The sequence below is a fragment of the Dipodomys merriami genome, unplaced genomic scaffold (assembly GCF_024711535.1).
Source record: "Dipodomys merriami isolate MVZ:Mamm:240054 unplaced genomic scaffold, mDipMer1.0.p SCAF_19, whole genome shotgun sequence".
Lineage (NCBI taxonomy): Eukaryota > Metazoa > Chordata > Mammalia > Rodentia > Heteromyidae > Dipodomys > Dipodomys merriami.
Genome location: NW_027203270.1, coordinates 359455 through 386244, shown reverse-complemented (window position 1 = coordinate 386244; position 26790 = coordinate 359455). Strand labels below are relative to the sequence as shown.

Sequence of the window (26790 nt, the reverse complement as noted above, 5' to 3'; positions counted from 1 at the left end):
AACACTAAATGATAAACTTGATCCTCAGAGCTCAGTCACCTGAGTAGCTGTGAGCCACTGTGTGTGTGTGGGGGGGGGGAGGGGCCTTGAATTTAAAATTTACATTTAAATCAGCCTGGGAGTGTGACTGATTTAGAGAGTAATTCCTGGCTCTTCCTGTTTGTCTGAACTTGGGTATGAGACTTAAGCTCTTTCAATGGTGTGGCTCTCTTTGGTTCCAAGAATGCCTCCTATTGGAAATGTTGAGTATGCTTGCCAGAGTGAGGGGTGTGCTTCTGTAACTCATAAATGATAGTTGTTCATTTGCACACACATAGTAACTACATAATGCCTCCTATTGGAAATGTTGAGTATGCTTGCCAGAGTGAGGGGTGTGCTTCTGTAACTCATAAATGATAGTTGTTCATTTGCACACACATAGTAACTACATAATCACTTCCATTATAATCCTGTTTATAGGACCATGCTGTGGCATGTTGATTTACTCTATTTTAATATACCATTTCATCCTAAATTGAAAACTGACCTCACAATCTAGCTATTCTCATTTCTTTGTAACCTCACCTTGTATGTCCAAGTAAAGAAGATAATTATTGTCATCAGAGTATTTGTAGTGTGTTGTTGAAAATGCTTTATAAATGTTATGGGGAAAGAGTCTACCACTCAGAGACAGCCTCATGTAAAAAGATGACTTTATTGGGGAAGTAGATAGCTGACCAGCCAGGGACACAGCACAGACTTAGGAGTGAAACTTCGACCCTGAATGGCCCACAAGCTAGGGTTTTTAAAGGCAAAATCCATGTGGTCAAGCCTGGTCACACACAGGTGATCAATAGGTTTACATCACACACAAAGGATTGTATAGTCATGTTAGGCTACATGCAGGTGGCCCATGGAGTTACAGTCTGTCTTATAGTAGTTGTTGAAACTATCCTATCTGTAAGGTCCATTCCTGGACGACGAACAGACCTCGCCCAGTACCTGCGTTACCTAGGCAACTGGGATACCTGGAAGAGGTCACGTCCGCATCTGCTGAGGTCACATCCTAACCTGATGTGGCCACACCTTTCTCCCACCTGATCCCACTTCCCTTTACCTGGACACACCCTTCCCCGCCCCCTACCCTATATAAGGCCTAAACCGCCGCCAGACCGCCCTCTTTTTTTCCTTTGCCAGCCGCGTGGAGTGCCAACCTTGCCTGGTCCCAGCAGGTCTACTGAATAAACCCCTTACCTGAATACCACGTGCGTGGTGCAGTTTCAGTTCTTACTCGGTCACCTCTTTTTAAAAACCTAACACTATCATTTTGGTTTGAATTGGCACGTGAATTTGGTGGGCAAAAGGCGGGGTTTACAGTAAGTGGGTGGTATTGCCAGTTGAGCAAGATTACAACCTATCTGCTTTATTGGTCAGTCTTTAACTGAACAATCAAGGGTGAGTTAGGTTGTTAAGGGGAGGGGGACCAGAAGCATATTTTTTTCATTCCAGGAACTAGGCCCGTTGGAGCCAAGATGTGGCCCTGTGATTATGTTTATTTTTCTAGTTTGAACATTGCGTAAAGGTTTTAGTCACTACCCTTCAAAAATGGAGTCTAAAGTCCCTAAAACAAAGGCAAAGCTCAAAATGGAATCATACCAGCTTGGGCCCCATCTCAGGATCCACTTCAATATACAGATCATTATTTAGTCTCTTGCTTTCAAAAAGAAAGCTTGAAGATGCACTTTCTTCTCATTCTTCAGGAAGAGAGAAGTGGTTTTCATTCTACCTATGATCTTTATATCTCTAAAGCAAGACCAGAATAGGTCTTGGGTTTCTGCAAGTGTACGACCGGCTCCGGAGATCAGCAAAGGCTGTTTTTCTTCTCTTATAATTGAAAATACTGTTCTGGCTAAAAATAATGCCTCACAGAAGAGCACTCTCCAGAGAGAATAAAGTTTTGGAAATAGTCAGCTGGTAGAATAGTCTGCTAAACGGTAACACCTTGTATTTCTCTGGGGTGTGAAGCTCCCCCATTTCACCTCAAATAAGTCACATCAATGAATATGGTTTTATTAGCCTAACAACTTTGCTGTAAACTTACAAAACTGATCAGAGGGATGCCGATTGAGGCTCTAGGACAGAAAGACATTGATCTAAATCTGCCCAGTAGATTTAGAACGAGAACTGTAGCATTCAGCACCAAGTTTCCCATATGGTCTCCCAGAGACATGAGTAACCCAGGAAAAACACAAGACAGGCTTGTGGGACAGGCAGATGTATGGCAGTTAGTGCATTCTTCTTCCAACAAAGTGGTCTCTTTGCTTAAAGCCACCTTTTCACACAGTGGCCATCCACACTGGCTTTGAGCTGAAAAGAAGTGGTTTGGGAAATGAAATAGTATCTCTTGTAAATGTAAGCCATCATGGCTGGGAGAGGAGAAGAGAAAAGATGGTGTAGACTGCTTAGTACAAATGCAGAGGATTTTGTTCCTAACACATATGCTAGAACCTGACACTGCAGAACAGTCCTTGAAACAGAAAAATCCAGTGTTAATAAAGTGTGGTGAGTTCAAACTCCTCAGAGTAGCACCAATATTATCATCATATACTATAGTATATGACAATCCTCTTTGTTAAAATTCAACATGTCCACATGTGCATATGTACATATACTCTGTGTATATAATATATATGCATATAACATATTAGCACAAAGGGGTTAAAGATTTGTGTTTGAGGATTGTTTTTGTCATGTTATACATGCTGGAGAAAAAAATCAAGGGAGAACTTTGAACTGCCCATCCAACATACATATTAAATATGCTCTTTTCAAAGAACAATGAGATGCAAAGACATTTAGAATGCAAGACAAGGGTTTCAGTATTGAGAAGATATGGGGCAGACATATTTTCTACCCAAGCGCATGCATGCCAAAGGAAAAAAAGAAGATAACAATACTAGCAGAAAATGCATAGCCTTGCAGACTTGAATTACAAGTAATTTCACTCTTGAAATGTTTGCACATCTTTTTACATTTGTTTTATATAACTAACATGCATTTATTCTATAACCAGAAAGGACACTATATGTCCCCAAATGCTAGGCTAAAATATACTACAAATATAAATTCAGATTTTAGAACTACATTCAAAGACCTCATCCACATGGGATGGAAAAAAAAAATCTCCTAATCTGAGAATATTTTGTTCCCTGTGTTCCATACTCTGATCCCTTTCTGTTTAGCGAGCACCTAGTTACCCTCATGAATATTTGTACAGTAATGTATTACTGTTGATAATCATAATTACACTATAAGATGAAAGATGGGAGACAAAGGTCAAAAGGGGTTAATGACCTGCCCAAATCTACACACACACACAGATCAACTGGCACAAGACTTGAGTTCTCTTCTCCTGGCACTGAATCATGAGACCTCCCAAAGAATGAATGAACACAAAGAGACAATCTACCTCAGTATTAGCTTTCACGGAAAGCAAGTTGCCTCCACCATCACTATCCTTTCTCAGGCCCTTCCTGTTCTGCCCATCCCCGAGCACACGCATAGTCTGCTTAATTCACTCCTAGCTCAACACCAGGGAATACATAAACAAGTGGAGAAAGCCTCTGAGAGGAACCTTGGTTCCGAGATAGTGCAATTTGTCTTCTGAAATGATGGTTTGAAATTGTTTATGTCAGTTGCTCAGTTTCTGTTTTGTACTTCAGGGACTTGGTTAGGAGAAGGGGGAAAGAAAAAAAATTCCCTGTGGCTGAACAGTTCTCCTAGTTGGAGTGTTCTGGTGGATAGTGAGACGGACCTACTGCCCCATCCACACAGAAGGGGGTTGATGAAATAGAAAGTCTAGATTTGAACTCATGCATCCTTGACTTCAGAACCCTTGCTTACAACTTCTAACTGTGTGGCTTTTTCTGGGCTTCCAAACTGGCTCCGACTAGCTAGAAACTATCTCGGATTCCCCTCCTGTCCTCCCATACAGCGTGCAAACTTCAAATTCTGCAGGACAGTGCCACAAGAGACCCAGGGCTTCTGCCCTGAGGATTTTGCTCCTTCTCCCTCTAGTGTCTTGAGATATTTGAACATGAAAGCCTTCCGCTCACAAACCTGGCAGCTTTGTGAGTGAGAGAGAATTCCTTTTGAGGCATGAATTAGTCTTCTTCAAATGTTTTGACAAACTGAGAGTGCGGTGCTTAGGGAAAGAATAGCTTCACGGTGTTTGTGTGAACAGACATCTTTTTAAAACAACTTGAGCCTGTGCGTGAGGCAAGATCATTGGAGTCACTGAATGATAATTCTGACTAGGCAAGCCCTTTTGAATATTCTCCTCCTTTTGATTCTCCAAGTGCTCAGTGCTAGAAGCTGGCCTCCATTATTGTGCAGGGATCTGTGATGACTGGTATCTGGAATCAGGAAAAGCTCGAGACTTAGTATTATACAGAAAGAAATCCCTGGCTCTCAGTTTTGTCGGGAACCATGCCAGGAACCATCCAGGTAAGCCAGCCTGTCACTCTCGTTGATCTCAGCTTTTCTATTTTGATGTCTTTGTAATCCAAAGAAGAATGAGTGAGACCCACATGTAACACAGTGGTTTTGTGCTGGGGTCAGACAATGGCAGGTAGAGGGAAGAATTTTGTGGCAGGTCAACCAGAGGGAGATGAGAAAAAAAGTGTTGTCTATCATATGTGTACCCCAGTGCCTGTTTTCAGCTCTGGAAGGGGCCTTGAACCCTCCAATGGAGGTCCTGCCTCTTCCTTTCCAGGGAGCCACTTTCCTAGAGTCTGGGCCTGGCACTTGAAGACTGTAATGTCAAGATCAGTAGTATGTACAAAAAGTGCATCCAGCACAACCCAGGACCAGATGAGCAAACAGGGGAAAGTCAAAGCCTAAATTACACACAGGTACCGCAGGGCTGTGTAGGGAGAGTCTTCAGTGAGCATATGCTGTTGTGTCCAGGACTTGTGACCGTTCCCTGGCATGGATCACAGAAGATCATCATAAATAGCTACACAAGCTGCTGCTTCCTGTGACTTGCTAATCCAGCCTCCGGAGTGTGCCAATACCCTGTGTGTCATGTCCATTGTTCACATTTTAGTCACCATTATAAAGTGTAGATTGACATCCTGAAGGGGTCTTTGCTGGGTAACTCAGAATTTAAAAAGCAGAGATCTCAACTGGCATGAGAGTACACACCTACAACCCCAACAGGTAGGAAGCTGAAGCAGGAGAATAACAGGTTCAAGGTCAGCCTGAGTTATTTAGCAGACTCTGTCTCAAAATAGCAAATATTTTTTTAAGTAGGTCTGAAAGCTTTCCTTCGTTGTGCAAATAGCTTTCTGCCACCTACGAATGCTTCTCTTTCACACTGATCCTAGGGATCGCCTTTGTTTGCGAACAATGAGAATTGAATAATAGAAATCTTGTTTAAGAGACAAGGAATGCGTTGTATAAAGATCCTGAGTGTCTTGTGGAACTCATCAACAGGTACACAGCTTGGATGTGAACTGGAGCAACAGCTCTGCCACCTCCCAACAGCTATCAAATGCATCTTCTGTGTCTCATGACCAAACTTCCCAGAGTAACCCTAGGATTAACATTTCCCTAGTAAGCCACCAGGAAATGATCTCAGAGGGGAATAAAAGGGAGAGATCATCTACTTTCCTTCTCTTTTCTATTCCTTTCTGAACTTTACTGTCATTTTCTCCCACTGTACTCCCCCCCAGACACAGCCACACACTTATTAAGTAGACCTAGAAGGAAGCAAATTGTGCAATTTCTTTGTTCGTTAATCTGTTTGTTTAAATTCTCTGGAAGAAAAGGCATAAAACACCTTCCCTGTGTACCAGTCCCATGAAGTATCCCTCTCAGGACACTCCCACAACTGCAGCCATTCATATTAAGGCTTTCTCCCACCCTGGACTGTCAGTGTAATGGAGATGGAGCTAAAGCAGCTTCCTTCATGCTCCATCCTTCAAGTTACAAAGCATGTGAACATGTAGTTGTCGATCAGTAGAGACTGAAGGAATGCAATGCAGTGCATGAACAAATGAAGCCAACATTCAGGTTCTCAGATGAAAACTTACCTCAGATGCTTCTGGCAGCCTGTCAGTAGTGCTACCAGTAATCATCATAGTGAAAATACTTTCTTTTTTGTAAAATTCAGGTCAAGCTGGACACTGGTGGCTCATGCCTGTAATCCTAGCTACTTGGAGGCTGAGATCTGAGGATCAAGGTTCAAAACAAGCCCAGAGAGGAAAGTCTGGGAGACTCTCTAATCTCCAGTTAACCACCAAAAAGCTGGAAGTGGAGCTGTGACTCAAGTAGTAGCGCACTAGTCTTGAACAAAAAGCTCAGGGACAGCGTGCAGACCCTGAGTTCAAGCCCCAGCACATATATACACAAATCAACTCAAAGCCATTATCATGTGAGCTAATCTCTTTCCTCTTTGTCACTGTCTCATCTTGTTCCCTTTTTATCTTTCCTTAATTTTCCATTAGGAATTACACAGTAACTCTTCTTTTCCACTTGCTCTTCAAATCGGTCTTATTCTTTCCATTCTCAAGTGAACTTTCTTGATTTACCCATGGATCATAGCCAGCCTCATTAGGTGAACATCAGATTATTCATCCTAAAATGTCTATATCAATGTTATGCTGTGGATAAAAAAAAAATACTGGCCAGGTGCCAGGGACTCACATTTGTAATCTTTGCTACGCAGAAAGCTAAATTGAGGATCAAGGATCAAGGTGTGAAGCCAGGCTAAGCAGTACATCTAAGACATCCTTATCTCCAACTGACCAGCAAAAAGCTGGAAGTGGATATGTGGCTCAGGTGCTAGAGTGCCAGCTTTGAGCCAAAAAGCACACACACACACACACACACACACACACACACACACACACAAATACACACACATACACACACACACTTCTCTCCTCTTTCTACAGGATGAATTACAAAACATTTCAGTGTAGTATTGAAGACCCTATAGCATTCCTTAGCATCAGATCTCACCACTTTTTGCAGAATACAACTTCAGTAATGAACAGTGCATACTTTGTGGAGCCAACGTAAACTTACAATGCTTTGTTTAGAAATTAGTAATTTTTCAGTGATTTTATGATGCTGATATCATAGCGCTCAACTGGACCCAGTGACAGCATAAGTCAGATGCTCATTAAGCCAGTCCTACTCAACTCATACTATGTTTCTTCCACATTTGGGTTTTTATGCATGCTATCCCATTGGTCAGGAATTCCCTGTATCATATCACCCACAAACTTCCCTCTCGAAAGTTCAAAGGCCTAGTTCTTCTATCTTTGGTGGACTCCCGCACGCATGTGTATGTTTAACCACCCACTTACCTACCTTCATTTATCTAACTCGGGTGGCTATGTCTGGTCTCCCTACCAAAGCAACTAGGCCACAAATCACTTTAGGTCTAGGGATACCCCAGCAACTAGCAAGGAAGTGTTAAATACTCCCTGAGATGGTGAACTGGGAACATACACGAAGGCAGCCTCCCCAAAATGTGGCAGGATGATCCCCAAAATTTCTGTGACATCCATAAAATAAATCCATACAAGCACTGTTCTAGTCCACATTTCCCTCTGGAAGGTCACCTTAGGACCTTGCATTTCACTCTTGACACCTTCAACCTTTGGTGGGGTATTCCATTACTATCTTTCCGCCCTTGTTTGTGCTCTGAATATCATACTATGAGCTATTACAAGAACTATGATCTCATGGGGGAAAATGCTGGGGATTAAGAGAAATCTCAGAGCTCTGAGTTTGGAGACTCATAAAGACCCTGACTGAAAACAAAGCCAAGTGTCATGAAGTGTCAGCCCTCCATGGAGCTTTGGAGGCTCCTTCCTTCCACAGAGAAGGAAATTGAGCTGGAGAGGTGAAAAGGCTTGGCCAAGGCCCCATGATGATGGAGTGAGAGGAACAAGGTCTGACTTCCTGAACTCTTGTGTGACCAGCCAGGCACATTCTGCTGACATGTTGGGGTAGATCACACTTTGGGAGTCTTTCCAATTGTTGCTTATAGCTATTATGTCTATTTGTAAAGCACAAGTTAAATGCATATCAAGCTTATTTTAAAATGTATTACAACTTGATTCAGTTCTCTGCAAAACTCAAAATATGTAGCATTTAGCCAGGCACCAGTGGCTCATGCCTGTAATCCTTGCTACTCAGAAGGCTGAGATCTAAGGATCAGGTTCGATGCCAGCCCAAGCAGGAAAGGCTGTGAGACTTTTATTTCCCATTAACCCACCAGAAAACTGGGAGTGGAACTGTGGCTCAAAGTGGTAGAGCACTAGCCTTGAATGGAAGAGCTCAGAGACAGCACCCAGGCTGAGTTCAACCCCCACAACCAACAAAAATAAAAGTAAATAAGTAAATTTTAAAAGTTGGCATTTAACTGTCCAATATCCAAATTAGAAAACAGATTTGCACTTAGAAAGAGAGCTTCTCCTTTATGCAGAACATATAATAAGTAGAGAGTATGAAGGTCTGATTGCATGATTCTTAATTACCAAGAAACACTGATTCCAAACACTGTTTCCAAAGCAACCAGGATGCAAATGATTCTGATAGTAGCCAGGAGTCCATTGTAAGCAGGTCTTGTTCAAGTAGGGGCTCTCTCACAAGTGGGAGTGTCCAGAAATTTTGGAGTCATTGTTATCTTTCACAGAGGATTCAAAAGACCAGGATGAGTTTGGAGGTATGGAAATGACATTGGTACAGTGACACCCTAATCTGCCCTACTCTGTCCTTCTAAATAAAGCTACTCTTCTATTCCTAAGCAATATATCTTAGAAGGCTAGAGATGTTTAGAAACAAATCATAGACATAGCAAGGTTAACTAGGAAGGGCTTTCAAAGATCACCCAACCCAAAGATTTTTAAACTCTGATTTCTAGAGTTTTGATCTTTCCTGAGGGGCTCTGCTATTACTGGTCACCTTTGTACTGGAGTGGGTTTTTTTTCCCCTTCCCTCCTTCCTTCGAAGATTTTTTTTTTCTTTTTTGCCAGTCCTGGGGCTTGAACTCAGCGTCTGGGCACTGTCTCTGAGCTTCTTTTGTTCAAGGCTAGCATTCTACCACTTGAGCCACAACAGCACTTCTGGCTTTTTCTGAGTAGTTTATTGGAGATAAGAGTCTCATGAACTTTATTACCTGGGTTAGCTTCCAACCACGATCCTCAGATCTCAGCCTCCTGAGTAGCTAGGATTACAAGCATGATTGCAGGCACCTGACTCTTTTTTTTTAAATATATATTATTTGTAAAAATGCTTCCAGTGCTCTTTCTTTGCTCTTTGTCTTTCATTAGGAATCAGATTTAGCCTGCTGTGGGAAGGTTGATGTGGGAAGATTGCTTGAATATCAGTAATTCAGGGCTAGCTGGGTAGCATAATAAGACACCCACCCCAACTTAAAAAAAACAAAACAGAAAAGAATGAGAATTACCCCCTGTTGGAAGGATGCAGCTAGTAATATAAGTGTTTTCTTACAAATCCAGAGATCTGCTGTCATTCTTGATTTAGTGCTGTTTCCTTCCTGGAATAGGACTTAACAAACATTCCCTAGTTTAATACATCTTTTACATATTTATTTTATTTTTCTGGTACCATGGTTTGAACTCAGGTTTGAACTCTTATGCTCATTCAACTTGCTTGCTTAGATGGTGCTCTACCAGTTGAACCATTGGTTATTTTGGAGATCGGGTCTTAAGGATTTTTTTTTCTGCCTGGGCTGGCCTCAACCATAATCCTCCAAGTCTCAACTTCCTGAGTAGCTAGGATTAGAGATGTGAATCCCGAGCACTTGATTTCATCTTTTGCTTTCTATTAAACACACACAAACTAGTATCTATCGCTGTGACACATGCACACAAACACACACAATCACACACACTTTTCTTGCAATTTAAAATTTAAATAATTTTCTATTTTCTTACCTCCACTACCCTTCCCCCATCCTTGTCTTTTCTTCTTTGGTCTGTTCCCCTTTTTCTAATATCCTTGGACTATTCATACTAGTTCTTGGTCTGATTTAATTAAACTAAGATTTCCCTGCCTGAGGCATATGAACATTTTATTGAATATTCTAACACTACTGTCCTATTTGCTTCTGCTGTTGGTATGAGAAAAGCTAATCTGGTTATTGCTTGGATACTATACTGCAGCTTTGGTTTGGAAAGGCTAACGTAAGATTCTGTAACTGTGAATGTGGTGTGGGGAGGGAGTGATTTTACTATCTCATATTAGACTGCTAGTCCCTATAAAGTATATATTTAAGTCAGGTATGGACCCAAGATTACAACGTAAGGAAGAAGTAGGAACAGACATGGGATTTGAATATTATATGATAAATACGGGCTCTAAAATTGAGTCAATAGAGAAGCAAATGATGATGGTGAAGCAACTAATATATATATTTTAAAACAGAGCTTTTTTTAGTAGCACCATACACTGAAAGTTGATTCCAGATGTACTGACAGCCAAATGCAAAAGCAAAAACCATAAAAATGTAAGACCATTTAAGCAGTATGTAGTCTGAAGATGAGGAAGACCTTTATAAACTACACAAAAAAGAGAAATCAGGGAAGGACTGAGTATAAAACCATTAAAGGCCACAAGTCAACACAGACCAAGTTGAAAGGCAAACTGGAAGCCAGGGATTTTTACCACATAGGTAACTATGGATGGTTATTATCCTGAAATAGATGGACAAAGTATGTTCAACAATTCAGTTTGTGAGTAAAAGGCATCTTGATCAAGGTCACCCCTTGCATCATTCTCCACCATCTTTCCCAACTCCCCCAGTCCTCTTGATTTCTCTAATTCCACTTTCACAATGTTCATTGAATCGTATGATTGTATTTGCCCATCCTCTGTCTGCTTCCTACTGACCTCATCTAAAAACACATTCCAACTTCCCCATATTCATTTTGTTAAGCTGTAAATTAGTTGTTCAAAAGCATTAGACCATTGGAATTCTCACAAGCATGTACCATACTTTGATATTTTTTTTGTGTGTGTATATATATATATATGCATAAGACCCTATGTATGGTTTCATACATGTTAATAGTTTAGGTCTAGCTGCTGCATATGAGAGAAAACCCATTGTCCTTTGTCTCTCTTAACCTGATTTACTTCACTTAATATCATTATATCATTCTTCCTGATGGATGGGTACAATTCATATACACATGTAACGCAGTTTCTTATTTCCATAGCTTGGCTGTTTCCACATCTTGGCTATGGTGAATAGTGTCTAGTGTGGCAATGAACAAGGTTGTACCAATATCTTTAGAGATACCCTGTGATTCTGGATGACTATACTTAATGAGCTCTGAATATAAAAAACTTACCCACAGCTATAAGAAAAAATTAGTCCTGGTGGTTAAATAGCCAAACAATATCATCAGAATATCATATCTTTTTGAAAGGATTTTCTTAAAATATGTACTGTTGTCAGACCAATGTCAACCTAGTAGTCTCATTAAGTTACTATAATGAGTCACCACCATTACTTATTAAACTACAAAAGCTAAAGCATCACCCATGTAGACACACCTATAATCCCCAATATGAGTACAAAATAATACATCTTCACTTACAGGAGGAAAAAATTAAGTCAACAACAAAAAAGCCTAGTTAGATAGATATTTAGAATACAATGTAATGCTAAGATTGTTTTAAAAAGGAGAGAAAGGCCAGGTACTGGGGACCCAGGCCCATAATTTCTAAATACTCCAGAAGAGGGTGGTTTGAAACCAACCTGGGCAGAAAAGTCAATGAAATTCCATCTTCAATTAAAAAAATAATAACTGGAGATATAGCTCAAATGGTAAGTGCCAGCAATGAGCAACAAAGCCCACTGAGAGCTCCAGGGCCCAGTGCTGTACAAACACACACACACACACACACACACACACACACACACACACACACACACACACACACACACACCACAAAGATGACATTATACACAGCCATTTGAAAGGTAATAGTACATTCCAAGGGAAAAAGCAAAGCACTAACTAGTGTGAACACAAAGTCCCAGGCTTGATAGTCAGCTCAGAGATAGAACACTTACTTAGCATAATTAGAACACCTGGGCTCAATCTAAAAAGAAAAATAATCCCATTTTTTAAATGTAATACATTTATTTTCTTATTTCTACTTTTAAATACACATTTTCCTCAGAATATCCTGGAATGTTCATTAACATCTTGTTCCATTCAACCCCAGGTGTGGTCTACAAGGAAATATATAGGTTTTTTAAAAAAAATTTTCAATTAGATTCCCTAGGTGATATGATTCTTCTTATCAGGTAGATTGGAATAATTCCTAATACAATCCAATCTACTCTACTCCTTCAGTGTATGTAGGAACTGAGATGTCCCCCAAGGCTGGGATTGGTCTACAGCAAAAACAGTTGTGCAATCCTTTTGGGGAGCAGTGAGATTGATCCAAACCCATCTTCTTAAATACCTAACTACATCCATTTACTTCTGCCAGACAGCTCACAGAATTCTCCAGTCCATTGTTTCATTGATAGCCAATAGAGTTTTCCATTTCCACCCTTCCCCAGGATTGTGACATTTTCAAACAGTAGCAAAAAAATAAAAAAATCTCTCTAAATAGAAAAAATCCATTTCCACTCTATCATGACTCAGTAACAGCCACAAGATTCTTCTCAAACTTTCCTAAAAATGTCATCTTTGGGTTGGACTCAAGAGGAACATTTCAGCCAGGGAGACACATTTTCCACTCTGTCAGAAATGAGCGAGCCTGGGGTTGGAACATGAAGTGTTTTGCAATCCTCAGAAAAGCAACACTTCTCACCAAAATCATAGCAACTGCTGTGTGTGATGCCATCGGAGCCTGAGATCAGCCAGGAAGTTCATTCTTCTCAGAGACTCAGTTGGGTCCATCACCTGTGTGGAACAGAATGATCACCCGGCCACCTATTGGCTGGAGAAAGAGCATAGCCCTTCTCCATGACCATTGCCATGGAAACCTGTGGGTGCTGACTCTGAACCGAGTATCCTTTATGCTGGCTTACCTAGAAGGCAGATGGCAAAACATATGCTTCCTGCTCTAAGGGTTTCTGACTCTTCATTTAAGGGTCCTTTCACTACTGGCTATTCAAACACAAAGCATAACAAGGTCACCATTAATGTCCTCCCATGTAAATAATTGCCTTTGAAACTTGAACCCAAGGGGTAGAAACTTAGAACCCAAAGTCATAGACTGGAAATTTGTTGTCTTTTTATTTTTCCTTTTAAGCATTCTAGGGTATTAGCCAACCTGTTTATATTATCTGGGCCTTTGGAGGTATAACATGGAAATATTCATTTATTCTCCTTCATGTTTGTTTGGAGATTCCAATGGAATCATTTATATAAAATCTTTGACACCTGGCTCCCCTTACCCCACAACTAACATTTTAATTCTCGATCATAATCGGTCCCCTTCAATATCTTTGTCAGGAATTCTGAGCAGCAAATGGCCACAAGAAAGAAATGAAAGAAAATAGGAAGACTAAAGCATTTAATGTGTGGGAAATTCCTGACTCCATATCATCTTCAAACCCCATCATCTGTCTATCTGTCTGGCAAGTTCTCCTGTGTCTCCTGTCCCTTCTTTCTATAAATGCTGTGCCCTCCTCCCAGGACCCCCAGCTTTGGCAAAGCTATGGATTTAGCAGAACTTTCTCATTTTTCCCATTTTTCATTTTCTCATTTTCCCATTTTTCTTCAGATTCTGTTCTAGAAGCAAACAGATAGGCTGAAGCCACACTATCAACACAAAACACACCTTGTAGAGTTTAGAAAGAATTGAACTTGTACAGTCCATTCTAAACAGGTTCCCAAGTTGGTATGACTTCTTGTTAATATTGTTGCTACAAGCAAATGAGAGGGCTAGAACTCACAGACATCATGACTTACCTGAGGTGAAGCAGCAATCTCTGTCTTCCATTAGCATAGCGTCAGCTTCTTCATGCTGCTTCACTGTGATAACAAGAAAAGTCTGACCACCAGCAATCGCTGTGTCCGTGGCAAGGGGATTCTATATGATAAGAGCCATATCACAATATCCATCAATCCTGGAACTTCTCTTTGCCTCTATGTGAAACACTCAACCAGTCATCTATATGGTCATTTCTCTTCCAGTTAGTTCTGTTTCTTCTTCTGGGCACAAGCAAATGACATCTCTCTGGCTTCAGCCCTAGGGGTATAATACAGATATTTTAGCTTTCCTTCTTGAGTTGGGTCTCCAGACCTGTTCCTTAGCTGCAGGCAGAGAGCCTACTCCTCCATCATACTTGCCTTACATGTTTCCATATATTATTTAATAATTATCCAAGAAGAAGCTACTTCTTTAGCTAAACAATGATGACATTCATTCCTTGATTATAGAATATTTAAGGAACATAGTCCTCCCTTAGAGAGGTAGATGCTTGATGGGAATAGGAGGAGGTGTTAGAATTTACTACCTTGTTCCCAAACTTCATTTTGGAAAAAAATGTATATGGTAAAGTTGTCAAAAAGACTGGTTATTTTAAAAGAGATTCTCCCTACACAACATGAAAACACATGTCATCAGTCTAAGATAATGTGCACAGTATAGCACCAAAACAAGTATAGCTGGACAGACATGAACATCAGAATCAGGAGCCCTGGAGTGCCACTTGAACAAGTACATAGGATGCCAGAACTTAAGAGCCATGGCCAAAAGAAAGCAAAGCCAGGGAACAAATTGCTTTGTTGCTAGAAGCTGAGGGAGACTGGCACCAACATGCCAGAGCTACCAATGCTGTTGAGAACACACTGGGATGGCACAAAATAAATGCACACTTGCCCTTCTCTCCCCAAGGATGCCAACATGATATCAAAGGACAGGGAGAGAGAGAGAGAGTGAACTCCAGGAACACCTGTCTTTTACAGATGGTTAGAACTGGGAATCGGGAGAAAGCTTGAGCCAAAACCTAACCCTTTGCTCGGTGTATTTTTAGCTACGGGTGATCTATGAAGGGTTGCCAGGAGCTCTGGGAACACAAATGGCCACAAGTCATCTGAGTGTGGGGAGGGAACACAAGAATGCATCCAGGAAAGGGGGCCAGGCAATAGCTGTGCACAGAGGGAAAGACAGCTTTAGGCTGGCGGTGGCATTTTCTGCCTGGAGTGTCAGGGCACTCCATCTGCCACAGGAAGCAGCCCCAGGGAGGGATCTGGTCATTCAGCTTGATCTCTAGCCTCCCCCCTGAGCTTTTTCAAACCTGGAGAAGAAGCCAGTCCCAGGTGAATCTACTGGTGAGCTCATTCGGACCAAGGCTCTGCAGCTGCTTCCTTTCTACTTGAAGCTCTGAGCCTGCTGCCAGGGCCTCAGTTTCAGAGGAGAGGAGGATGGCAGCAGCTCCTGCAGACATGAGCAGCAAGGCCACCTCACCCGGGTAATGGAAAGAAAATGACACACTTTTCTGATAAACACCAAAAAAGACCTGCACACCTGCGTCTATGTGTTGTAAACACCTAAAGCTTTCCATGTTTGCATTGGTTTTAATCAAATTATTACACTTCCAGAGCCATTCTTAGACGTGTCTTAGAGTAATATCTAAAAGGTGTGAGCAAGGTCCTTGAGTTCAATACACAGTACCAAAAACCATTAGAGTGGCCTAACTTAACAAGGCAGAGCATCCACTGTTATTTACAACGACAAAAGCTTGGCAATGAACTAAGTAGCCAGTGATGGACATTTGGTTCAATAACAAGGCCTAGCCAGAATGCAAGAAAGAAAGAGGAAAAATAATACTATGCAGCTACCACAACAGTGCACATTGAAGAATATTAAATGGCATGGGAATATATCTGTGGTATATTATTAATAAAAATCAGGCAATATAAAGCTTACAAATGCTTACAATGTCATCTCATGTAAGTTTATAGGGTAAAGGACACTGCCTTCGTGAGTCGACTTTATTTTTAGTGCCAGTGCTGGGGCTTTAACTCAGTGCCTGGGCAATGTCTCTTAGCTTTTTCACTCAAGGTTGGCATTCTACCACTTGAGTCACAGCTCTACTTCTGGCTTTGGGTGATTAATTGAAGATAAGAGTCTTACAGACTTCCCTGCTTTGGCTGGATTTGAACCACACTCCTCAGATTGCAGCCTCCTGAGTAACTAGGATTACAGATGTGGGCCACCAGCACCCAGCTTTATGAGTCAACTACTAAGAAGAGATTTTTAGTTCAGAAATCATGTCTTCATTTACTTCAGCCACTATCACAAATTCTACAAACTTGGTAACTTGTAAAGCACAAAAGCTTCTTTCTTGGAGTTCTGGAGTCTAGGCAGAGAGTAAGAAAGAGCAAGGTGTAGCATACTCAGTGTCTGGTGAGGGTCCCTTTCTACTTTGACAAGGTAGAAAGGGGCAATGTGGCTCTACTTCGCCCTCTCTCATAAGGATATCAATCCACTCATGAGAGCACCACCCTCATGGCCCAATCAAAAGGTTCAAACTCCTAAAACCGTCACCCTGCAGGTTAGGATTCCAGCATTTGAATAAGGGACAGGGCACAAATATTCAGACCCATAGTGGGTAAGTATACTTTTGTTCCTAGAAGATATCCTACAGTTGACAGTGTTTCTACATGGGGTGTTTTTTGCTTTTTACCCCTTCATTCCTTTGTCTTATGTTCTTCAAGAATAGCTCAATTCATTCCTCTTAGCTTACTGTTCCTTTTTCAGCTATAGTCATTCTGATATTCATCCATTTGAGTTGAGCTTGATGACCTAAATTTTACTTTTGAGATTCACTTTACTTTCTAACTTGGAACAGTGTGGTGCAAATAGGCATAATACCAAATCCCACTGTTGTTAACCCTTCCAAATATCTAGTTCAGTGGTATGACTTTCACATGAATGGACAACCATGACCACAATTTTCTCCTGAACTCCTGGTAAAACGGAAACTCTGTGTCCATTAAATAATAGCTTCCTATGCCCCAGCTTCTAACAAGCAAACATTTGAATTTCTGTCTATAGAAATTTTACTACTCCATAAGAAGATTTATATAGTGTTTGACCTTTTGTAACTTGATCATTTCACTTAGCATAATGTATTTATTTCAGTTAGTATACTGGCCTCAAGATTTATCCATATTTTATCATGGATAAAGCTAAGTAATGTTTCTCTGTGTGGATAACCACATCCATTCATCATCCATCTATTTATTAATTTACTTATTTATTCATTCATCAATTCGTTTATCATTGGTCACTTGGCTGTTGCTTCCATCTTTTGGCTATTTTGAAAAAAAAATGTGGCTATGTACATGGATGTAAAAGTATCTCGGTCACTTTGAGAACATACATTCTTTTCTTTGGTAGGTTTGGAGTCTTTCTTCCTTAAGGCTGATATCCCTCCAGGTTAGGCAATTCTTTATTACACCCTCATGGGTATCTGAGCAACTGTCTTCTTCATAGATCATCAGAACCTGCTGAGAAGAGACATGTCCCCTGAGACATGTGCTGGTGATTAGGGGGATTGTAAGGAAGAAACAGGGTGAGGCATGGGCTACTCTTATACAATGAAGGATTCCTGACCCTTTGAAGAATTTCCAACCATCTAGAGCTTGTCTTGATTCTTCAAAGATGCCAGATGTACTACTTTCACCTGGAAACAAGCATCCCCATCCCCCAACACTAAGCAGTGTGGAGTGGAGCATGACAAAGGCTGATCTAGCTTTCCGTTATCACTGTGTATGTTGGGATGCAGTGTTACAATCCAACACTAGCTTTCTGTTATCACTGTGTATGTTGGGATGCAGTGTTACAATCCAACACTAGATTCTTCTTATACATCATAGCTTATTTATAATCTTTCATCACTTGAGGAAGCCTCTTCTTTTTGCAGTACAGAAAGAGATGTTTCTATCATTTCTGTTACTTATAGGACTTGGGTATGGCTCTGTTTACCATCTAGAAACAGAAGACAGTTTGCTTCTTTAAAAGAAAGTAAAGGAAGCCAGAAACAGTGGCTCATGCCTCGAATCCTAATTACTAAGGAAGCTGAGATATGAGGATCACAGTCTGAAGACAGCCTGGGCAGGAAAACTTCATGAGACTTTTATCTCCAGTTAACTACCAAAAAAAAGCTAAAAGTGGAGCTGTGACTTAAGTGGTAGAGTAGCAGCCTTGAGCAAAAAAGGTCAATGACAATGCCCTAGCACTGAATTTAAACCCCAGGAATGGCACAAAAAGAAGGAACGAAAGAAAGAAAGAAAGAAAGAAAGAAAGAAAGAAAGAAAGAAAGAAAGAAAGAAAGAAAGAAAGAAAGAAAGAAAGAAAGAAAGAAAGAAAGAAAGGAAAGAAAGAAAGAAAGAAAGAAAGAAAGGGAGGAAGGGAGGGAGGGAGGGAGGGAGGGAGGGAGGGAGGGAGGGAGGGAGGAAGGAAGGAAGGAAGGAAGGAAGGAAGGAAGGAAGGAAGGAAGGAAGGAAGGAAGGGGAAGGAATGAAGGAAGGGAAAGAAGGAAGGAAGGGAAAGGAGGAAGGAAGGGAAAGGAGGAAGGAAGGAAGGAAAGATAAAAAGAGTAATGTACAATAGTGGTGCCTCACATCTGTAATTCTTTGGAAGCTACAGTCAGGAGGTCAGTCCAGGCAGAAAAATTTACCAAACACCTTCTAAACCCATAGCTGTCATCCAGCTGTAATCCAGGGTGCATGGGAAGCTGAGAGGACTGCAATTTAAGGCCAGCCTGGAGATTCTGTCTCCATCTCCATGGAGGATAGGTGGACTTACGGGTATGTGCCAGTGATCCCAGCAACAAGAAGAAGCCTATAGTTAGGTGGATCTCAACTCAGGCTTATGCCCAGGTAGAAAAGGAGAATAACAATAAACAGCGAAAAATACCCGAGCTAGAATCATAGCTCAAATGGTAGAGCACCAACCTAGCAAGCTCAAAGCCTTGAATTCAAACCCCAGTACTGTACCCCAACAATGAGAAAGAAAAGTATCCATTAGCTTAAATAAGAATGCAGAACCTACCAAAATCACAGATGATGGAAGAACCTTTGCAAATGAAGATGCCATTACACATACGTGAGCCAAGGAAAACTCTTTGATAAAGGTTTCAGGTTGTTTGCTAATATCTGAGATACGTTACAGTTATAGTTGTAAATGGCATAATGCCAGCTCCCCTGGGGGAACTGTCATAATCAAAGGCAGAGAACTGAGCACACAGGATGGATATGAGGCTCAGGAGTAACAGAGCATACTGGAGAAAAAAAGATGTGGGGAACAAACCCTGTATATAAAAATGACCTCAGGAACCAGCAAATGGAGCCATTGCAACACACTGCCCCATGCAATCCCTTGACAATAGAACATTGGGGAAATCCCCCGAGACTGTTTGGCCAGTATGCTTGTAGACATAGGAGGTATCAGTCTGGATCTCAGTTGATTATTCATTACCTTGCAGATCTTACAGGCTCCCTTCAACCCAAGAGAAGTCATAAATCCATCAATAAAAATTGGTATTTGCAAGCTGGGTGCCAGTGCTCAGGCCTGTAATCTTAGCTATTCAAGAAGCTGAGATCTCAGCCGGGCGCTGGTGGCTCACGCCTGTAATCCTAGCTACTCAGGAGGCTGAGATCTGAGGATCGCGGTTCAAAGCCAGCCCGGGCAGGAGAGACCGTGAGATTCCTATCTCCAGTAAACCACCAGAAAACTGGAAGTGGCGCTGTAGCTCAAGTGGTAGAGCGCTAGCCTTGAGCTGAAGAGCTGAGGGACAGTGCCCAAGCCCAGAGTTCAAGCCCCACAACCGACAAAAAAAAAAAAAAAAAAAAAAAAGAAGCTGAGATCTGATGATGGAGGCTCAAAGCCAGCCAAGGAAGGAAAAAGACTCTTATCTATAATTAAGCACCAAAAAAGCTGTAAGTGGAGTGGTGGCTCAAGTGGTAGCACACTAGTATCGAGCAAAATCAAAAGCTCAGAGTTACCATCCAAGCCCTGAATTCAAAGCCCTAGGACTAGCAGGAAAAAAAAAGAAAGAAAGAAAGAAGGAAGGAAAGAAGGAAGGAAACGAATTATGATAGATGCTATGGAGAGCTCAAAGAGTACAATTTTTTAGAAAAACTAAATCAAAGCTCAACAAAATATACACCAAGAAATGGGTACTTACAAGGGGTAGGGCCAAAGGAAGTGAGGTAGATAATGAAGGGAGTAAGGGAAGAGAATGCAGCCAAGAATTTATTGGATATATCACCAAGATAAGAAATGTAAAGAAGTGACCCAGCAATCCCACTTTGGGGCATTTACCCAACTGATCACAAACAAGGCTGTATTAAACCTACCAGCACAACTATGTTTATTGCAGCATTATTTACCATAGCTAAGATATGGAACCAATCCAGATGCTCTTCAGTAGATGAATGGATCAAGAAAATGTGATATATATATATATATATATATATATATATATATATACACAATGGAATTCTATGCCTCTATCAGAAAGAATGACATTGCCCCATTTTTTAGGAAATGGAAAGACTTGGAAAAAATTATATTAAGTGAAGTAAGCCAGGCCCAAAGAAACATAGGTCCCATGGTTTCCCTTATTTGCAATAACTAGTATAAGTCTAGTACAAGTAGAAAAGGTCAAGGCTATGTACATATGACCATATAAGATGATGTTAAGTGAAATGAACCCCAAGATAGGGACACAACTTGTTTTTTCTTTCTTGCTATTGTTTTTAATGTATTTAAAGTGTACTATGTGATTTTATTTTATTTTATTTATTTTTGCTTCTTTTGTATGTTCTTCTCCCATGGTATAACCCCTGTTTTCACTGTATTTGGTGTCGATACCCTGCATCTTGTATGTACATTTTTCTAATTTGGGGAGAGAAAGAGAAATAACAAAATGCTGAAATAATTGTAACAATGAGATGTACAAGACACTATGTTGAAAACAAACTTTACAACTTGAGTGGGGAGGGAGAAGTTGGGGGTTTGGGGAGGTAAGGGATGGGAATGGATAAACACAGGAGGAGGTACCAACACTCAATAGGAAATATACTCATTACCTTACTCATGTAACTGTAATCCCTCTGTACACTATTTTTACAATTAAAAAAACAAAAAATGTAAGGAAGGGAAGGGATGGGTCAAAGGGAGATGAGACTGTTGAAGGGGTGATATAGATCAAGATGCATTCTTTGTTAAATGACACCTCTCTTGTAGAACTACCTACAGATAATAATTTTTAAATTAAAAGGATAAAAACAATGAAAGTTTATATTCAGGGAAAACTGAAATTTTTTTCCCCAACTGGTACATTCTGTCCGTGAGAATATTATCTGACCTATTTACCATTGTAGTCAAACAGTAAGGAATGTGTTCACATAATGGGCAGTCAGATATTTACTGACTGAGTTATAAATGTAATGAACAAATGCCTTCCACCTTTTGTGTGGTGTGGAGTGGTATGGTGTGTGTGTATCTGTGTGTGTGTCGTCTGTGTGTGTGCGTGCGCACACACACACATGTACCAGTACTGGGGCTTAAAATCAGGGTCTAGGTGCTTTAGCTTTTTTTTTGCTGTCCCTTAGCTTTTTTGTTCAAGGCTGGCACTCACTCTATAACCTGAACCATGGCTCCACTTTCAGCTTTTTTGCAGGCTAATTGGAGATAAGAGTCTCTTGGATTTGTCTGCCCAGGTTGTCTTTGAACCTTGATCCTCAGAACTTAAGTTTCTCTGCAAGTGTCATACTTTTAACACAATACTATTTAATGTTAATTTAATGTTAAAATGATAGTTACAAGGCTGGGCAGGTAGCTCAGTGGTAGAGTGCTTGCCTTGCATGCATGAATGCCTCAGCACCACATAAGCAGAAAAAGCCGGAAGTGGCACTGTGGCTCAAGTGGTAGAGCACTTGTCTTGAGCTGAAGAGCTGAGGGACAGCGCCCAGGCCCAGAGTTCAGGTCCCACGACTGACAAAAAAATGATAATTACATATAATTTTTGCAACGTATATTTGACATATGTGTATATGTGTGCATATATTTAATGTTTGTAATTGAATATATAGTAAATGTTGGATATAGAGTTTGGATAACTTTATAATGCTTTCTTTTGTTAAGCAAAACATAACTCCAATAGTGCCTTTTTGAATTTCCAAACAAATAATTCCAGGTTATCATAATCATAGTTTTATCTATTTATTTCACAATACTAGGGTTTGAACTTGGAGCCTCATGCTTGCTAGGCTCTCGAACTTGAGTCACACCGTCTTGTTTTATTTGCTGCTTATTTTAGAGATAGGGTCTCATGAACAGTTTTAGCTAGGCTGGCTTGGATATATAACCCTCCTGCTCTGTCTCCCAAGGAGCCATGATTAAAGACATGAGCCCCTGCACCTGACAGTAGCATTTTTGTGCCATTGTCAGTGTCAGGTTCTGTGTGAAGTGACACGTGTACATGCATTTTATCAGACATTGTGGCAGCCATGCAAGGTAAATATTGCTATTTACAAATAAAGAAAATGGGGGTTCGCCAGATGTGTCCAGGGTTACGTAACTATTGGGGAGGGAGAGCTAGGATTTGAACCCAGATGGAATGCCAAAGCTATGTTTCCTCCACTCTGCATCCTTTTATGAAATCACAGGCTTTTTACCACTTAGAGAGTGTCATTGGGGTGGAGTAGGGGGCATGGTGCTATGAACTCAACATTTTCTTCAAAGAGGAGATGGATCTTCTTATCCCAGGATTCCAGACCTCACCACGGTCCTTCTGCTTCTCTTATATGCAGTATGAGCGAAGTTCTGCATCCACAACACGATTAAAAATATTCAGAACACACAACCATGTTCAAAACTCTCCTAGAAAAAAGTGAGAAGAACTATTAAGTATGCCATAAATGCCAGTGACCATAATCCTTTTAGCCAAAACTCACACACTAACTCTTATTTTTCTAAGTTTTACAGTTACGACTTCAACAGAGACGGACCCAGGAGCAACTGGCTAACCAAGGCATCATACCACGTGAGTACCTATTGCTCTTCCTCCTCTACTCTACTGCAGGACCACAATATAAGGGAACAAGGAAGTGCCTCTGAAGTTATTGAGCACCGATGCGTTGATTTCTCAATATCCTGACAAAATTTGTGTCAGCAGAAACCCAGACTTGGTATCCTTTGCCCTTGCTGTCAATTACTTGTATATAAGTTGTGTCTAAAAATTCTAATATGGTTAGTTGGCTTCCACCAGTTGGTAGACACAATTCACTATGGCCATTCTTGACTCCTCTCTTTTAAAACTGCATATAATCATTCTTCTTTCCAGAAGTACTAATCATGTCAGTTGTCTTACCTCAGTTGCTTGGGACATTTGAATCCACAATGAATTGGGTATTGTTCAATAGTTCCTTTATGAAAGATTGGGTAGCTATACCATTTCAACACAAATGCTGTAATAATCAGCCACTAGCCATAATCTGCATCAGAGAAGGAATATGCTGTAGAAAATATTTTTGAAATTCCGACTCATTACCAACTCAACTTTACTTTGTCAGTACCTATAGAAATAAGGGAAAGGGGGCTGTGGGTGAATTGAATCAAGTTAAGCTGTTGGAAGCCACACTAACTTCCTTCCCAATGAAGTTTTCAAAAATCAAGACTTGTATTGGCCCTTGCCAAGGCTCATTCGCCTGTATAACACCATCCTGCCTATGACTTCTGGGTTTAATGTGCTTACAAGCAGGGGAGAGCTCACAGACCTTATGGGCCCTGTCTGTCTGAACATGGCAGAACTCAAACTGCTTTAAGCCTTTTCTTTTCAAAACTCAAAGATACTTTTCTTTTTTGTTGTTAATGTTTATTCTCTTGAAGTTAGATACATTCCATTTTTAATAACTTTGCTCCACAATTTTTCATACTTAAAAAAAACTTTTTAGTACATTTTATACATTTTGGGGGCACATAGGAATGGTATGATGTGGGGGGATTTGCATGAGTTACACAATGAATTGTAGGCAGCTAACAGCAGAACTTTTTCAGGGGTTTGTTGAGCATCCAAGAGACATCTCCCCCACAGCCACATTTACAGCAATTCTACAGGGTGGTCTGGGACAGCTTATTCTTCCCCTTACAAGGTGCTAAAGACAGAAAGCAAAGGTCTACAGACCTCAAGTCAAGGAAATAGTTTTACCTAGGCTGATGTGTCTTCCCCCTTAATTCTGGGAACATAAATGGAACAAATAGATTCAGAACATTGTAGTTAGCCCAAGTTCATAACTGATTGAAAGCTCAGCACATTTGCTTGACTGCTCTGAGCATGAGTCTTGAAGCTGGGATTTGAATAAGATATAGATATAGATATAGATATAGATATAGATATAGATATAGATATAGATATAGATATAGATATAGATATAGATATGAGGAGTTAAATCTAGGAATCAGAAAAATAACCAATAAAAGTACCTAACTCTATTCCTTAAAAAAGTGGTACATTTGTAATATCACCTCCCATATTAGTCCAATTGATGCATAACATTTTATTCTCTGTGATTTTCATAATCACACAATATGGATACTAACAAATAATATATAAGAGAAAATTTACATCCATCATCTATTGTATCATTATGATAATTTTATTGGTAGGGCATTTCTGGCAAATAATGAAAATTACTAGGAACTGAACCCAGGGCTTCCAATCAAGTATTTTATCATTTGAGCCATACAGCTAATCTTTTTATCTTTCATTTTAGTTTTAAAACAGGATCTCACCAATTTTGCTGAGCTTGCCTCAAACTTATGATCCTCCTGTCTCTACCTCTCAAACAGGCATGCACCACCATACCACTATAAGCTTTTAAAAACAAAAACAAATTTAATCAATGATAAAGGTTTAAGACTCTTCTGCCACCTATTCTCAACCATGCTTGCTAAGGGTGTGTATTCCGCTATGGAAAAGTGCACATGCATGTCTGATGCACACTGGAATCCCTGCCTGGGCAGACATGTTCTGCTTAGCTCTTCTTAGAAAGCTAGAGCCAGGAAAAGGGTCTTTACCTGCTAACAGTCAGCCTCTCCAAGCCTGTCTGAGACCAAGAGCATAGTCTCCCTTCAGTGAGAGGCAATACATTTCCTCAGGCCCTGAATTCAAACCCCAGTACAGAAAAAACAAGAAAGCAAGCAAGGAAGGAAGGATGGAAGGAAGGAAGGAAGGAAGGAAGGAAGGAAGGAAGGAAGGAAGGAAGGAAGGAAGGAAGGAAGGAAGGAAGGAAGGAAGGAAAGAAGGAAGGAAGGAAGGAAGGAAGAGAGGGAGGGAGGGAGGGAAAGAGGGAGGAAGAGAAAGAAAGAAAGAAAAAGGAAGGAAGGAAGGAAGGAAGAGGAAAGAAGGAAGGAAGGAAGAGAGGGAGGGAGGGAGGGAGGGAGGGAGGGAGGGAGGGAAAGAGGGAGGAAGAGAAAGAAAGAGAAAGAAAGAAAGAAGAAGGAAGGAAGGAAGAAGAAAGGAACGGAGGGAGGGAGGGAGAGAGGGAGGGAGGAATGAAGGAAGGAAGAAGGAAAGAAAGAAAGAAAGAAAGAAAGAAAGAAAGAAAGAAAGAAAGAAAGAAAGAAAGAAAGAAAGAAAGAAAGAAAGAAAGAAAAGAAAGAAGCCAGGCACTGGTAGTTCATGCCTGTAATCCTATCTACTCAGGAGGCTGAGATCTGAGGATCATGGTTCCAAGCCAGCCCAGGCAGGAAAGTCCATGAGACTCTTATTTCCAATTAACCACTCAGAAAACCGGAAGTGGTGCTGTGGCTCAAGCGGTAGAGCACTCACCTTGAGCTGAACTGCTGAGGGACAGCACCAGGCCAAGAGCTCAAGCCCCATGACTGACCGAAATAAATAAATAAATAAAAATAAAGGAAGGAAAGAAGAGAAAGAAAGAAAGAAGAGAAGAGAAATGAAAGGGGGAAGGAGAGAGGAAAGGAACGAGAAAGAAAATTAATCTTGTATTTTATATTAGATTACATCTTCAGAGCTTGCCCATAGTATAAACATACAAATCTCTCTTATTGTGGTAGAGCTGAGGCTAAATAAAACTTTAGTCTCCTATTCCTCACGTTGCCTTTTTCTACAGATGTAAAATGAATCACTTGACTTTTCAAAATTGTATTTGATTGTAAAGATACTGTACAGAGGGGTTACAGACAGTTCCATGAGTAAGGCAATGACTGCATTACTTGTCAATCTGTTACCCCTTCCCTGCTGTTGTCCCATTATCCCTTCCCTCCCCCACCTGTCACACTCCTCCCCCTCTTCCACTTCCCCCGCCCAGCCCAAAGTTGTAAAGTTCGTTTCCAATATACTGTCTTGTGGATATCCTTGTTGCAATGGGTCATCCTGTGTCCTTGTTTCAGCCTTTTGTTATTCCCCTTCCCCTCCCCAGATTAGACAAATGTAAATACAAGATGCAGGGTACCAAAATCAAGTACAGTGACAACAGGGGATATACCATTGGGGGAAGAACATAAAACACGTACATTTTTGTGACAAAAAGTTCAGCTGAAAAGACAGACAGATAGATGATAGGTAAGTGGATAGGTAGGTAGACAGACAGACAGACAAAAAATTCATGGTTCCATTATTAACATATCATCTTTGTTATACTACGACCAGCCTTGAATGAAAAACCCCACTGAAATATCTCTGATGGTTTTTATTTCAGTTACCCTCTGAATTGATGATTAAACCACAGATTTCTCTCCTGCTGATACTAATGAATG

The 26790-nt window shown here is 40.7% G+C and overlaps 1 protein-coding gene across 4 annotated transcripts in view; it reads left to right on the top strand.

The window, feature by feature from the left end:
- Positions 1-26790, top strand: part of Myocd (myocardin) — a 101989-nt gene that overhangs the window by 13247 nt on the left and 61952 nt on the right. For 3 of the 4 annotated variants that reach the window (XM_070026932.1, XM_070026935.1, XM_070026933.1), the window contains one exon: positions 22991-23056. In XM_070026932.1, the coding sequence (XP_069883033.1) occupies positions 22991-23056 (66 nt within the window). Of the gene's footprint in view, positions 1-8665; positions 8723-22990; positions 23057-26790 lie in introns of those variants that run through there. The other variant, XM_070026934.1, reaches the window with a different exon arrangement.